General features: G+C 42.4%; 1 protein-coding gene across 1 annotated transcript in view; it reads right to left on the minus strand.

Moving 5' to 3' along the window:
• IPO9 (importin 9) overlaps nucleotides 1-7,307 on the minus strand; it is a 48,234-nt gene extending 40,927 nt beyond the window's left edge. Inside the window, exons 1-4 of the mRNA XM_014526778.2 lie at nucleotides 7,262-7,307; nucleotides 6,352-6,450; nucleotides 4,370-4,431; nucleotides 3,240-3,326 (exon numbers count right to left, since the gene is read on the minus strand). Of these exons, the coding sequence (XP_014382264.2) occupies nucleotides 3,240-3,326; nucleotides 4,370-4,431; nucleotides 6,352-6,450; nucleotides 7,262-7,307 (294 nt within the window). The remainder of the gene's footprint in view (nucleotides 1-3,239; nucleotides 3,327-4,369; nucleotides 4,432-6,351; nucleotides 6,451-7,261) is intronic.
• Nucleotides 7,308-17,223: the final 9,916 nt, after the last annotated feature.

The raw sequence follows: 17,223 nt of genomic DNA on the forward strand, positions 1-17,223 counted from the left end.
AAAAAAAAAAAAAAAAAAAAAGGTAAACCTAGTGCCTTTGCCTGTTCCCCGCAAAATTCTGCCCCCTTCCTACCTGTTCCATTTTAAACTACCCCGGTTCATCCCCCACCTTTATTAACACAGTTCAAGTTTTATCCAACCAATCCCAGAACTCTCCTGCCTCTGAACCTAATCGCTCTCCACCTTATACCCATCAACCACCTTCCACTCTCCCATCCAAATGCCATACCTAATCTCAGATCCTCCTTATCACTATCCTATTATTCCCAGTGTTTGCCAAACTAAAACTCAGTTTTATTCCTCCCTCAAACCATCTTCCCCCTGGTTCCTAATTCCAATTGCTCCCTCCCACCAAACTTCTTGTGTAAATCTCAAAGGTTCCCCAATAAGTTAATTGCCCTGTTGCCCCTCCTCACTTTTTCACCACTCCTTGTCCTAGCCTTCTACCATGTCACAATTTCTCTCTGTTCTCTCAAACTACTTCTTTCTCTTCCCACTCCTATTCTGGCTGTACTCCCTTCCACGTTCAAGTTCAAGTAACTTCTTCCTCTACCTTGCCTCAGAGCCAACAGGAGGATTAAGTCCCAACCTAGACTAGAGCTATCGTTACAGAGAAAGTTCAAATTTACCCCTGTAGCCCCAACCTGGAGGAAGTTATGCCAAGGTACCTATGCCTTGGTATGCCTTGGTACCTATGCCTTGGTTTTGTCAATACTATGAGTAATAAGGGAATAGAACACACTCCAAAAGGAAAACATTTGTGGAGGTTAATTGTTAAAAATAGAAGGTATTTCTACTGAGCATATGAAAGCTATAATCTTCCAAAGGCTTGCTTTGTAAAATTTAAGTGGACTTTTAGGGATTAGCAAAAACATCCCTCATACAGGGCTCTCTCCCTTACCTAATTTCAAGTTCTACTTCAAACACAAGAAGGTAATGCCACTCAACAGAAGTTTCATGATTTATTTTTTTTTATATTAACAGTCTACTTTGTTCTTCAAAATAGCTAAAACCATCCTTACTGAATTTCTTGGGAAAAAAATATTTCAGCCCATACTGGTAACATCTTGGCAATATTATAAACAACTGAAAACAGATGATTTTACTGAGAAGTGTCAGGAAAGCCTAACAGGACCAGCTATATACATTAAATACAGGACAGCTCAAGTAAAGCCTTCATCCCAAAATACGGTAATTTTGTAATTGTTGTATATTTCACAGTGTATGAGTCAGGTTTTGAAGCTCAATTTTTGTGTTTAAAAAAACCCCAAAAACAAACCACCCCTTGATTTATACAAGGTGTCACATCAAAAAAATTTGCCGACTAACCGCTAGCTTAGTGAACACACGAGGCACCGTCGCATTACCTGCACTAATTACAGGAAGAATGATGCCACTAATTATCAGAGGTATGGTCACACTAATTACCAGCACTATTTTAGTGAAGACCAAATTTAATTACTGGTACTCAGGATGCCACCAAATCAAATGAAATATGATGCCAAGTTCAAGACCAGAGCGGTCAACTTTGCTTTCGGTACTAACAACTGTTCTCCAGCCTGTCAGTTTGGTGCGAATGAGAAATTGCTTCGTGAAATGTATGGGAGAAATTAGATGTCTGTGGTGAAAAACATTGACAACATAGAGAAGATGCCACATGAGAAGTGTGCAGACCGCAGAAAGTAAAGCATGTGGCCAGAATTAGAAAGATACCTTGCCAAACGGATCAACGATCAGTGGCAGTCTGGCAGAATCTTAACAAGAAACATTATCTGACTGCAAGGCAAGATATGGACTACGCAGAAAGGATTGAAAGACTTTACCGGCAACCCAACCTGGTGTTTCCGGTTCATAAAAAGCAATTTTCTCTCTGCACCAGGGAATGAAAGTATCGCAGAGATTACCAGCCAACCTCGAAAACAAGATAGCCTAGTTCCAGAGCTGTGTTGAACCTCCAAAAGAAAAATAATTACAAATCTGAGCCAAATTGGAAACATGGATGAAACACCCATATGTTTCGATATGCCAACAAGCCGAAACATGGACGTCACTGGCGCTAAAAGTATACTGCTGAAGACTACAGGCCATGAGAAAACCAACTTCACTGTAATTCTTGCCTACATGGCTGATGGGACAAAACTACAACTAATCATCATCTTCAAAAGGAAAAAAAACATTCCCCACGAAAGAAAAAATTCCCTGCTGGCATTGTTATTTATGTTCACTCAAAAGGCTGGATAGATGAGGAAGATGTTCACATTTGGATATAGCAAGTGTAGAACATGTGCCCTGGCATGCTGTTAAAACCAAAGTCGATGCTCGTGTGGGACATGTTTAGGGCCCACCTCTGCAGCAGTTTGAAAAAGAGTCCATGGCAAAGTAAAACAGACTTAGTGGTCCATCCCGGAGGGCTAACATCCATTGTTCAACCACCGGATGCGTGCTTAAACAAGCTATTCAAAGACTGCGTTCACATTGAGTGGCAGACCTGGATGATGAGTAGCCAACATTTATATACAAAAGCTGGAAACATGCGAGCAGCCTCCTTAGCAAACTGCGTGCCAGTGGATTATTACAGCCTGGAGGGACATTAAGCCCGAAACCATTTCATGTTCATTCAAAAAAATGATCAGTTATTCTAGGATGGCGAAGAGGATGATATTGTGTGGTGCAAAGAAGGTCAAACAGAGGAAGATGACACCAAAACATTCAATTCCCCCTTCCATACAATGATCAGATTTCTAACCATTCAGATTGGAAGAAACTGTTTAATAGTCTAAATTAATTAAATGAGGAATTTTTAACTGTTAGTATTATGAGGAATTATTATTATTATTAAATTAGAGAATTTAAAATGAAGGGTTTTTAAATATTTTGTGACTGCAAGATGTGGTGACTGGTGCTAATGGCCAGTAGTAATCACTACTGATTAGCAATTCATGGCAGCAATTGTTTGATTGATGGCCCCTGACCTGTGCTGATTGCTAATTGCATGTAACCCATGGTGACCAGTGCTGATTATGCTAATCATGCCTATTACCATTTGTTCTTAACTCTGAATAAACTGTGGGTCGACTTGTACACCGTGCCTATCAAAATCCTGACTTTCTGCATTGAAAAAAACCTGGGGTAAACCTACGCACTGTGAAATACAAAACCTAGTTTCAGTGATAAAAGTATGTCAATGACAGACAGACAAACTACATAAAATCACTTTGGTATTAAAAGATTAGTCTTACCCTTTCTGTAGTTTCTGGAGGCCTAAACTTGTCTGAGTGGGAACACCAGTGAGTTTCCACATATTGTTTCAAAATGACAGATGCTAGCTGTAAGAAGAAAGAAAGGACATGAAAAAAAAACAGAAGGCAATAGCTGCAGGACTGTTCAAGTATTCCAGACTAATCCCTCCTAAGGAGAAAATGTAGTTGGCCAAAATGAGAGGCTGGATGTGAAAGACATAAACCTACAATGCAGTGAAAAGTGAAATGTATAGTCATTCACTGTGCTCTGACAGCCCAAGGGACACTATACAGAGAACTGTTTGATACCACCTTTATCCACCTTAATTCCTAAACCTTTTGCCATCTTTCTTCCCTCCTCAATCTGCAAAATAAGCATTATACTAAAAAGGCTCAAAAATTTCAGTGGCTTAGCCCACTGTTCTAATTTCATCAGACTATAAAAAGCTGCTGCTTCCACAAACCTAAAGATATTAAAGTATAAAGCAACGTGCAGGCGTGCACGTGTTGAAAAACACCGCTGACTTTCACTGTACCTAAATAAATAAATAAATAAATAAATAAATAAATAAAGCACAAATTCTATAATAATGGCATCTCAATAGGTGAGCCATCGCAATGGAGAATGCTGACAAATTTAGCATGCTTAACTTCCAAGATAGGGGACTGGGATAGCGCAAGTGCTACGTGGACATTTCACAGCCCAGAGTTTGCAAGTTTGAGGCTACAGCAGAAGTGCTCATGGTGTGGTCCTACCAGATGCCAACAAATCTGTGAATTCTGCTAAGATACCTTGTCGCAAGGACACAAACAAGGAAAGAGACTTCCAAGATCAGGTGCTAAAATTCAATATGCTTATTACCAAGCACTAGTCTAGACAGATTTCCATGCCATCTCAGGCTCTATTAATTAAAAAAGAAAACTGAATGATCACCAAGCCTTTAGAACTCACACCTAGTAAAAGCAACAGGCACGCAGCTGATTTTAATCAAGGGGAATCCACAAGTAGTTATTACCCAAGACATTTAAAACTTCCTAAAGAGGATAGAAACAGTTGCAAGATGCACAGAAACTCCCAAACCATGTGCTGATCCTACAGGAACACTTACAGCATGCTTGGGAAGACTCACCTGACGAATGGCCAGAGCTCCCTGGGGATCTACTGTCAGTTCTGCTAAATGAACACCAAATTCTGGAAAAAAGAAAGAAAAAGAAAAAAAAAAAAAAAGATAGCTACATGAGACCAAGGATATCAGTAGTGTTGTTATGAAGAAATTCATGCCAAGAATAGAAAACTAGGCTAGATACTAGCCCACACCTTCTGGAAGGCATACTACTGATGGCATCACTTGTGTAAGTAAGACAGCCCTATAGGGTAACCTTTCTCCATTAGAGACATCTAATTTCTCCTATACATTCCCTGTACATACTCTTCCCCCTTCCAATAACTTCATTCACTGTCACAGAGAACTTTCTGGAAGTAGTTTTACCAATAAGTAATAACCATGAATAAAAAGCATGTTACAAATTTTAACAACATTTACAAATGTTCAACACAGAACTGAGTACAGTCAGTGACACTGAATGAGTCCCTGCCCAGAAGAATTATGAACAAGAAGCTGAGCTACAGAATAGTTTTTCAGAGTATAATTTATGAAACACCTGCTGGTCACTCAGTGAAGAGATATGGGGGATACAATTCAGTTCAGCTGTGCAGAAAATATAGCAGAGAACCAGTAGCCATTCTAGATAAATCTGTTAACTGGTGAACAGACTAATTTTGCATGGTTGATATTTTCATATCTTCTAAAATACTTAAAGCAGATCTGCAAAGAAAAGAAACAGTGGTTCTGCCATTCTCTTCATAGGGCTATAATTGGGCTACAAGGAATTACAAAAAGTCATCCAAGTCCACCCATCATGGAAATATAACTAAGTATGCTCAGGTTTCCTGAGATAACTGACTTCAGACCAACACTGCAACTACCTCTCTCTAGGTTTCCTTTAACATGCATTTTTTATGACCTGTTCTTAAAGATATGACAATTCCACAACTTCCCTGCACAGCTATTTCAGCGTTTAATCAGCCCTGCTGAATAATTGGAAAAATCTTCCTTAGTATCCAACCTACATGTTTTTTTCTGCTGAAAATTAACCAGATTTCTTTCTTATCCCTCCCAACATCGGTCAACAAAGAGAACAAAATATCATAGTTTTCTCTATGAGAACCTTATACATATTTTAAGATAACACTTCCTTAGTCACCTTTCTAGACAAAACAACCCACTTCCTTCCATATTCCCACCCGTGTTGTTTTCTAAAACTTCCTCTTGTTGCTCTCCTGTACATTCTTTCCGTTTTGCCCATAACATTTTCTTCCAGTGCAGTATCAAAACTGTATAAATCTACCCCAACTGCTGGTGAGAAGTGAAAAAATTACTCCCGTGTCTTACATAAGACGCTCCTGTTAATACATCACAACTATTTTCTAGATCAGGGATGATCAACCTCTAGCCTGCAGAGCCATAGGTGCGTACCCAGCCTGTGGAGCTCCCCATGGATCGGAAAATTTGGCAGCAGGGAAGCAGCAATAAAAATGGTCACCCTCCCCTGCTGCCAAATTCCCAAACCCCGAGAATTTGCAGGGTGGAGCTGGGCCACCCCCTGCCCTGGGATGGATAGAGCTAGGCCACACCCCCTTTGCTTCCTGGGGCCAGGTTGGGGCTGGCTTGAGCCCCCTTCCACCTCCCTGTGGGGCCAGATGAAGCCCCCTTCCCCCTGCAGGACTGGCTGGGAGTGGGGCACACCCCATTCCTGCCCCTTGCAGGGCCAAGTTGGAGCAGGGATGCCCTGTGCCCCACTCCACACAGCTGGATGGGTCCCTGCCACTACTGCCCCTTCCCAGCTCAGGACCACCAGCCGGATCCGACTCACAGATAGCCTGGAGATACTGCCCATCTGGCCCACCAGCCAAAAAAGGTAGCACCACTGTTCTAGACAGAAGAGGAATTCTGAACCCCAGGAATCCTGCAGGTTTAATTCAAGCACTGAAAGAAAGCATGCCCTCTCTGCAGGCTCTTCTGCCCTTGCCACTAGGCCTGACCTCTTCTACCTGTGTTCTCTCTCTTCTGTCCTTGCCATCTCTGTGCATTCACTTCAAGCTGCTTTTTTCTTCTCCTGCAGCTACTTGGACACCACACCACAGGGATCACTTGGCACAGGAGACAGTCTCATTGCTTTCATTTCTGGCACTCTGGTGACACAAGAAATCCCAGAAGAAAGCACTGAGGAAATAACTGTGCTCAGCCCCTGCAGCTCTCCGCGGGAGCACACCTGAGGAGGAGAAAAGTCTCTCAGACCTGCACAAACGTCAGTTTTGTGGCAGAAAAGCTTCCATGACAAAGTCGTTGCTGTTTCAAAGTTTATCAATTGCTGTTTGTTTGCATATTTGATTATATCCCACCACATCCAAAAGGCTCAGAGGCATTTGCAACAAACAAGCAACCCACAGATAGGGAGCGGCAGTACATTCCACAAACACCCCACCAGAACATGAGCACTCCAACTCCCCACCCTGCAACTACCACTTTTCTACCTAAGCCCCATATAGCCCTACTGTGCTTCCCAAATGCTGTTTACATCCAAATACAGAAAAAAACAAAACTCTTCCTCCATCCCTCACCCCCTGCCCACCCCCCGCCTAGGGAAGATTCCTCCACTATCCTCCAATATCTCTATTTGGGTTTCATCTGCTATTAACTTTCATTGACAAATGTAGGGTATCTGCGCACATGCATGCAATGCAGCGTTGTATTTCATACATTTGTATAAATGGCTGAGAAAATGGCAGTGGTACGCTTTTGAACTAAAATGCAAAGGTGTTTTAGTTTCAAAGCACACTGCTGTTGTTTTCTTAGTGCTGACATGCATTTTGCCATTTATACAAATGCATGTGACACAGCACCAGGCGCGTCAGCTTGCGTGCTCTGCAGACACGATTAATCAAGTCTGCTCCAACTCACTGCATTTCCAGTGTGCCAGAGCAGTACGTGTATAAATGCCCGTCATGTCTGCCAGAGCTCTAAGGAACTACAAACTGTTGACCTTCCAGGTTAGCATTTGTGATGAGGTATCTGTCTAAGCCACAGGGTGGGCTTGTTTGGTAAATCACAAACTGATCACGTCCTACCAATTTCTAGGCTGCTAGCCTGGCCATAGACAGACACACATTTGTAGAACTACAAAAATATAGTGCTATGAAGGCTGTAGGTACAGCCAGAAAGCTACAAAGTTGCTGCAAACCTGTGCTCAAGCCAGCAGACAACAAAAGGCTGCTCCTCTGTTCACCCCTGGCAGCAGCTCTTATGCACAAGGGAGACAGAGGGCTTGAGAGCGGCATCACACTGATATTACCATTTCTGCAACATGCCTGAAGGCACAAGGTGACATATGCAAACCTGTCTCAGTCTGGACACAAAGGCAACTGAGGTGCAGATGAGTCCAATAAGATTCAAACAGCTGCTCACAGGCTGTTTCCACACAAATTAGCTAGCCTGCTTAATTCACCTTAAGAAATGGCTTTCATAATAAATATCATGAGAACTGATAAATGGCTAATGCCATCTGCCCATTTTAAGTGGCTGACCATACTACCTACAGGCATCTTAAATGACTAATGCTTTTTTAGTATTAAATACCTCCTGTTTGCAATTTGCTAGAATTAAATTCAGGTATCGAGTTCACCCTACACATGAGAGGAAGGCAGAAAATGGCTTCAGATAGCCAGCCTTCAACCACATTTACAAGATGACTGCATTTCTCTCTTTCACAGCCTACTTCCACCCCATGGCAAATTCATGAGACTAGTTTGGCAAACACAAAAATATTGTGGATACACCTGTAGATAAAGAAAAGAAAAAGATTCCCTGGATCTCAAGGAGACAAAAAACAGCTTGAAAACTTAGTCCCCAGAGGCAGCGCACTTGGCATAAGTTTGGTTTGCCTAAAGGTTAGGCCTAAACTGCCTAAGTGCCAAGCCTTAGGTAAGACTCTGAACTCAGAGAAAGGATTAAAAGCAAAAGACCTACATGTCTCAGTTGTCATGTGTCACTGATACTCTGCTCTGAAGAAGTAGTTCCAAGCCCCTGTGTTTCCCTATCAGTTACAGCTCTCAAAAGAAAAACTTGTGGAGGGCTAAACCAGCTGGACATCCTGACAACTCATAGAAAATAAGGATGCTGATTCCTGGGAACCCAGAAACAACATATGAGTACAGATGAGCTGATAGATTTCTGCACTATTTAGGCACCATAAAACAATTTAATAATAATGCTATTATTCCTCAAGGAAAATCTAAACAGCCTAAAGGAGCCCATTTAAGGTCCCCCCCTCTTCCACCACAAGGAAAGGCAAGCTTTAAAGAGAAGGAAAAAAAAACAAAAAAAGAAGAGTCTTGAGTCCAGCAAAGAGGTTTACTTGGACTAAGCCCAAAGAACTCAAAAAGCAGGCAGAATCACAACCAACATCTGTGCAATCTGCTGTGAACTGAATCTCAGGTGGGCAAGTTTGAAAGCATCACTACTTTTCTCCTATTCAAATGCACTTTTTAGGGTTAAATTGTTAACCTAAAAGGTCACAACTTGAAAGATTAATAAAGATGTACAAAATGGTCCAGAGGACCACACAAAAGAGCCCTCCAAAAAATAACTTCTGAAAGCAAGATTCTCGACGAGGCAGTGGGAGTGTCCATGAGAACAAAAAGATAATTGCAAAGCAATAGAGCTATGGTGTTTTGTGTGTTAATGGCATGGAGTTCTTCAGGACCAAAACTGCATTAAAAACAAAACTTAAACTTAAGGATTCAAGAAACACTACCTGCTCTCACTGAATGACAAGAAACTATCCAATCTGATGTCAAAATATGTGCTGTTTTTAATCAGTCCAAGTTTTCATAGAAAGCAGCAGTCACTTTCTGACTGGACTACTTCAGCTTTGCCAAGTACAAGGTGGACTGTTATTCTGAAACCAGCAATATCCCAAGTCAAAACATTTTTCAGGGCAAAGGTGAACCGCTGGTGAGCTGCCAAAAGGTACCTCGTGTTTGGCAACACCTCAAATATTAATACACTGTTACTCAAAAGTCCTGGGTAGGGAACTGTGGGATACCCAGAAAGAAGTGATGCAGACATGGAAACACGGAAGGCGTGGGCATGCATAACACTTTAAGTGGACGGACATACAAGCCTGTTGAACTGGTTTGAATCTACCTGGAACCGTTCAAAAGTGTACCTGGAAAAAAAAATCAAGCGTTATTTTGAACACCAAGTTCTCTGCGACAGAGATCAGGTCAGTCCTCCTGACATCCCACACTGCATTGCTCCATGCTGCCTCTCCCCTTCTCATGTAGCTCACATGTATGTTTTTAGAGATTTATTATGTTCAAGCAACTTCAAGTACTCATAGGTGATCAAAAAACACCAAAACTCCAGCCCTTACATTTCAAGATAAGTAATTTTTAACAGCTTCAAAATCCTGAACTGTTCTAAATATTTAAGTCTGCCAAAGTAGTTCATGCAGTTACAGAACTGTTATAATAATTATGATGGAAACGTTTTATGGAATTTCATTTTATAGAAAAAGGAAATACAACCGTAACTATGAAATTGAAAATAATGTTAACTAAGTAAAATGGGCTTGAACCTACCATTTCATGGAGGAATCTATGACAGACCCCATCCCAGTACACATTTGATCACAATAGTTACTGAGGGATCTTAACATTTACTGATACCTTAATTAGCATTTGTACCCATCAGGTCTGTATCCACTATTCCGCTGCCCTACCAGCCTTTTTGTTTTTTAAATTAAAAACAAACTAAAAGTTTTAAGAGTGGCAGCAATAAGCCCAGCAGACCAAAGTATGAGACACCACTTACAGGTTTTTTTATATGACTACAGTAGATGGTGTCTTCAGCAAAAGGAGCTTCACATTCAAGAGAAATCAACCTGTGCTTTGGGAGCTCTTGGCAGAACTATGGAATCATTCTGGCTAATAGCATATCTTGGATACTTTAAGTGTTTACAAGAATACTTTTTGAACCAAAGACATAGCAGCTAATAGAAAAAACTGCATAACTGGCCTTCATCCAAGTGTAGGCTCCATCAGTTAGCCTCAGTGAACACCATATGCCCAGGAGTGAGTCTTGATCCTCAGGGGGCTCTCCTTTGCAGAAGGGCAATGTTTACGCTATACTGGAAGAGATCCAGAAAATGTCAGATGAGAACTGGAAAGAAATTTCTACTCTTGACCCCACATTAATGGGATCAATTCATGAACACTAACTACTTGCAGCTATATAGACTAAGCATGGATCTGATCTCACACAGCAGGGTATAAAGAAATCATGGACTGGAGGCAGAAGACAGTTTTCACTTGTCCCAAGAAGTGGACAAATGATCAGATGAATCACAGTACATTTTACCTTCTTCTAAAGGACTGCACATTAATCAGTACAGAATACAGTATGCCATGGTAAAAACAAGGGGAAAAAGTTAAACCCTGTACTGGCAAAAGTAAGTATAGAAGTGAAGGTGGCAGATCAAGGAAATGAGAGAAGCTGACTGGAAATAAGCTACAGAAACAGGGATAACTAAACCACCAAACACAAATGTCTAAATAGCATCAAAAATTGGAAGGGAAGAACCTTATCCTGCTTAAAAAAAGAAGTTAGCAAACCTGAAAATCCTAAATTAACAGAAACTGGTTTTCCAATCAGTATGCCTACTGTAGAAAGTGGCTGCCATGGGCACGATACACAAATGTAAAAACATAAAAGGTTCTTCACACCAACAAACCAATTCATCCAGACAGTAAAATGAAATTGGACTGTTCAAGCTCCAACACCTATTCCCACTGCTGCATGAACACCCCCCCACCCCCCTCCTCAAACTCCAGGACTGTTCACACACTGTCTCTCTCTCTCTCTCTCCCTTCTCCATCTCCTCTCCCACCCACTGTCAAAACAGCTCCAGGTACCCGTTCCTGTGCAGCAGACATTCTCCCTGCTGTATAAACAGTCCTAGAGAGCCCTGATACGGTTCAAGTGGTAACACAGCTTTCCAGAACCATGCAAGGGGCAGGTGACGTTCCCTCACAGCTCAAGCCAATGCAGAAAGACCTGGAACAAGGTGAACAGTGCAAACAGTTCCCTTCCCCTTCCAGGGCTCCAGATCTCCCATAACCACGAAAGGGACACAAGCATTACCCTGTGGCTCAAACTGTCCCCTTAGAAACACAAGATCACTGCCATTGCAGTCCCAGGTCTACCCAGGACTATGTATGCGGGGGGGGGGGGGGGGGGGGGGACACGCAAGTTGGGGGGGGGGGGGGGGAGGAGAGAGACACGACACACAGACGGACCAGGAGAGGGGGGAACCACCCTTGACAAACTGATCATTGACATTCTGCCCCCTTCCCAGGTAGGGAAGAGGGCAGGCTGTAAATAATCAGGCTCCCTTGAAAGTGGAGAAGGCCAAGGTGCAGCTGTCTAATCACCCCTGGCTAGAGAGCTTACACCTGGGTAGCTCACTAGCCAGGGGGCTGGAACACTATTATGGCCCTCTTCACCATGTTTCTGAGGCATTAGATATTTTTGGCACTCTAACTGAATGCCTATCCATACCCCGAGTGTGTGACCCTGCCAGCCCGGCTGTCTTTTAAATTGTTCTCCTGGTAACAGGTGGTTAAGTGGATCCATGGATCGGTGTAGTCCTTTCAGGCAACAACTGGTCTGTACAAATTGAATAAGTCTGGGCCTTCAGATAGAGATCTTTTATCAGAATCTGCACACTGGAGCAAGAATGCTCATTTATGATAACGGTTGTGGCCAGGAAGACTGCTTCCAGGAAGGTTTGGGGGGACCATTTGGCTAGCACCTGCCTCTGAAATAACAAGAATTCAATTCAGTCCTCACATCCTTTGCTGGGATCCTACGACCCCAGCTTGCTGGGATCCTATGACCCCAGCTGACTTCCTGCCCTTTGGGCAGGGGGCTGGACTCGATGATCTTCTGAGGTCCCTTCCAGCCCTAATGACTATGAAATCCTGAGAGAACTTGTTAAACATCAACATCGATCCCACGTCTAGTTTATTTAGCAACTACGAATTATTACTTTGCTATCTGTGGTTACAGAGAATCCAAAGAACAGGTCTCACTAGTTAAGAAATAAAGAACATTTAGGTCTTCAGGCACATCTTTCTGGTTGGACTTCTCCTGCACTGTAGACACCAGCAAGAAGTCAGGAATCAGAAACAAATCAAGTGTCCAAAACGATTATGGGCCCCTCTCCTGCTCATTTCAGAACTGCAAGTTGAGAAACTGAAATATGCCATAGGTCTTCAGAAATCTTTAGGACTAGTTTAGTGAAGTGTTGATCTACTTAGATTAGAACAAACAATGTCAAGTAACATCTTCCTCTAGACAGCAGAAAATTCAGTGTCTCAAGGGTATAAAATCCTTCCCAGGAAGTCAGAAAGGTATGGAGTTGTGATATGGTGGTACTGGAGTAGATGTTACTTTTGTGCCTGAGCCTTTACCTTCTTTCCAGGTTATTCTTTGCCCCCACCTCTCCCAACCCCATTCCCTTGAGAGGTGCTATTCACTGAGTAGTCTAATCAAGAGCATAACTAGGGAATCAAGGCGGGGGGGGGGGGGGGGAAAGAGAGAGAGAGACTCCTACATAGCAAGGGGAAAAAAAACCCTTAGACCCTCCACATTGTCAGGGTAGGCCACTAGAATGAGAGGGTTCAGAGGCACTAGCAATGTCCGTCAGTCAAGTTCAAGTCCACGAAAGAGTGACAGAGCAACAGGCAGACAATGAGTTCAGCCTCAGTGCCCTGGGCACTAAAAAGAAACACATAATCAAGACTACTCTGCCCTACCTTCAGATGCAGAGGGACAGAAGGATGTCCTAGTCATAGTCTCAACAGACACAGCTGATCAAAAGATACCAAATCTTGCATATGAATAAACACATGCACATGATGAAAATGGAATCCACGCAAAGATGCAAAGTGTTCCATTTGTGGTTACCAAGTACAAGGACCTTGATCTTGCTGAACAAGGGGCTTTACTATTTTTGGAAAAAGTTTAGTTTCTGCTAAAAACACTAAAGCAGAACACAATATTAACTATGAAACCACCACCACCAAAAAAAAAAAAAAAAAAAAGGTTTCATAATACTAACAAAGAAAAAATTGCTTGGTAAACACCAAAGTTCTACTTAAAGGCCTAAGCTGCAATACTCAATCTGAGAACTGTCACAGAGGTTAGATGAACATGATGTGTTAAATCCCATTCTATTCATTTTGTAGGGACTGCTCCCTGTGTTTGTTACAAGATATTTTCTTAGCTTTGTCTAACTTTGAAGGTTAGAATGTTCGACCAAGTTCCACTAGTCCAGTTCCATTATATAATGGAATTACAACAAATTACTAGAATTATATGCAAAGAATATTCTGTTTTTCCAAAATGGCAAGATGGTAGTTGGAAAAATAACTTCACAATTCAAGTTAAAGATAAAGTACATCCTAGATTTTACAATATACACAAATATTCTAAGAAAATCTCTTTCATAAGTCACCATCTCAATTCTAAAAGGCTTGTTTTGTGACCTTGGTTTTAGCATCTAAACATTTTCTTTTAAGAGATTTACATGAGGATTACCATCAATTCAGTAGGTGACATTATCTGGAAATGTTTGATTAAGAAGTCACTAGAAATACCATCTGCCTACAGTCCTTAATATATTATATATATATACTACTATATATAGTAAAGTGTGTAGTGACAGGCTAGGGTTTCTCTGAAGCACTGCATCTAACAAGATACGAGCACAGGCTTCATAGCTAAATTAACTATTTGCACTTGTGAAGTACATCCTTGTTCCACTCCATATTTTTGTAAAAAGTGGTAGCCAAATCTGAAACAAATTTTTATTACATAAACAATGCCTAACCTAACTGGGGCATATGCCGTCTCCTAAAACAGAACTCCTCTGTTTTAATTAATGCATGTGATAAGACTGGTTAAGAATGCAAGTACAAATCATTATTAACTGTCACAACCAATAAAAAGGCACTAGTAATCTCAAGACATTCTACAGTTGGCAAGCTTTTTTTGCAGATTTTTACACCTGAGCTAAACAGTGATCTAACTGTGGGATGCTCAACCTCTGGCCCCTGGGCCAAGCATGGCCTGCAGAGTCATAGGTATCCAGCCTGTGGGACTTCCCACAGATTGGGAAATTTGAGAGGGGGAGCAGTAGCAATGAATACAACCACCCTACCCCATTGTCAAATTCCCAACTCCTGCACATCAGGTTGGGGCCAGGCCATACCCTCTCCCCCCACCCCTCAGCTGGAGGAGGCCAGGCCACACCCCTCATGCCCCCAGCTCAATGGGGCCTGGCTACACCCCTTTCCCCTACAGGGCAGGGCTGGGGCCAGGTTAAGCTCCCTTCTCCCTGTGGGGGCAGGTTGGGTCTGGACCATGCCCCTTTTCCCTGCCAGGCCAGGCCACACCTGCTCCCATTCCCCACCTCCTCCAACCTGGGGCCAGGTTGGAGCCCAGTACCCCCCTCTGCACAGCCAGATTAGGACCACCATCCTGATCTGGCCCATGGAGGGCCTGGACACTGTCTATCAGGTGTGCTGGCCAAAAAAGTTGAGCACTACTGGTCTAATTAATTATGTACGAGATCCAGTGGATCAAGTAAGAAGTCTTTGACCACAGAGGACAGAACCGATGGCTCAGGATTACCACTTAGCGGAACAGTAAAGGACAATGCTAGAACCATTCTGTTCCAAAGCTGGGTTCCATGGATAGACAATTAAACTATTCTGAGTTGGGGGAGGGAGTGGGAGAGCGTACAAAGCCCTTGCCACTTTTGAAGAAACCTTCTGAAGAGCAACACACACTTAACACCTCTGCCACGGATGCAGAAGGGAACCAGACAGATACAGGGGTATCAGAAGAGGTGAAGCCTGCCTAGGTCACCATTACATGACAACAGAACTTTACATGAAAGAAACAAATTCAGATTGTTCTAAATTTTCTTTTTCCTTCAAAAGGGTTTGTTCTGAATGCTAAATAAAAATCCACTATTCTAAGAAGCTTGTTGGTCATCTGATTCCAAAGAGGGGGAGCTGCAAATGTTCAAAAACCAGTCAGTCAAGTGACCGCTATATGTGAAGGCAGTTTACTTGTGTGCTAGTCTAAGAATGGAAAAAGCAAGAGTTTTCAACCAAGACTAGGAATGAGGCATACTGATTTCACTAGCCAGATGACAGAATGCAAATATGTTTATACATAAACCTATTTTAAATTTCAAACTGTGTGCAAAGTATTCAGAATTCTGAAAAAAGTTCTATTTGCACCAAAAATTGACCCACAACATTGTGGATTCTTTTATTTTTCTAGTCCCAGAAGGATGCTTTTTTTTTTTTTTTTTTTTTTTATTTATTGGTGAAAATCAGCAGATTATTCTTTTTAATTATAGGCAATCAGTTCTTCCCATAGCACTGAACACTTTGATCTCTACAACCAGAGGTTAAGTTAGTTAACTCTGTTAAATGACAGGCAGGCAAAGATCTTTACATTCTTCTAGGCTGCAGACAGGACAAGCAACGTGTTTACAGAAACACAATGAGGTCCTTATAAGGATTTAGGTGCTTTTAAAGTAGATGAGTCCTTAAATTCAACATTTAGATGCCGGTGGCATATTCAGAGCATTCAGCTAGAATCTAACCCCACCAGTCAGCATGGAAAAGCTGCACTGACACCATCCCAAAGCTAATCAGCTGACTGGCGTCCTAGCTCAAAAAAAGTGGAGGCAACATCTCTCGCCCCCAGAGCTCAATCCAACAGGTATACTCATTGTGCCTGACACTTATTGCCTAATGAAGCGCTTGGTAGGTAAGCTAAGGCTGGCCTAAGGCAGGTCCCTCAAAAGATGGAGGCAGCAAAATACAAGAGAAAAATAGAAGAAAAGAGTGGGAGGGGTATACAGTACAAGCAGGAGGAAGAGAAAGTTCTGGCTGTTAAGCCATGCACTACTTAAATCTAGTACCACAATGAGACATTAACTCCAGAAAACATTGGGACTAAGGATGCAAAGCAGAAAGAGGTGCCTCTCTCTAGTCAGTCAGCCACGTGTAGCAGGTCTACCACTAAGGAGGGTAAAGTCGAGGGATGTAGGTGCCAAACTAGTTTACACTGTCCCCTGCTCAGCTGCCTCCTGAAACATCTCTTCCTTCAGCACAAGTTGTACGAGACCTGCAAATACCATTGAGCAGCAGACGGCCCGGGGACCAGGCATCATGGCAAAACACTGAGGTCAGCAACGGTCAAGTACTTGCTTATCTAGTCTTTTGGCTAGTTATCATTTATACACCTGCCTTTTCCTCCTGGCATATACACATTATATTAAGACATTTAAAGGAAACATATTTATGTTCGTATGCTTAATGAACTATAGTATGTTTGATATCATCTTTGCACATGCCAATCATCATGGCAATAATCTCTACACGATAAAGACCTAGTCTAGTATCCAGTCCAGGGGAGGGCAAAGTATCCATTCTATCCGGCCCGTGGAGCCCCCCAAACATGTAGAAAATTAATATTTATCTGCCCCTGGCTGCCTGTCATGTGGCCCTCGGTGGCTTGCCAAAAGTCAGGCAGCGACCTTCTACCCGAAATAACTGCCCGCCCCGAGCTAGTCCAGACCACCTGATCTTATAATGCTGAGTAGGACTAAACGCAAGTTATTATTTAAAGAAATATTGCCAACGCGTGCGTCAAACGCGCACTTTTCTTCCAATACGGCCGGCGTGCGAGTTTCCCAAGGACAACGGGATAAAGCTGCAAGAGAAAAACTGCAAAGCGAAAACGTATCGGTCAAAACGAAGGGGCCAGCACGCACC

The sequence above is a fragment of the Alligator sinensis genome, unplaced genomic scaffold (assembly GCF_000455745.1).
Source record: "Alligator sinensis unplaced genomic scaffold, ASM45574v1 scaffold1580_1, whole genome shotgun sequence".
In the NCBI taxonomy this organism is placed as follows: domain Eukaryota; kingdom Metazoa; phylum Chordata; order Crocodylia; family Alligatoridae; genus Alligator; species Alligator sinensis.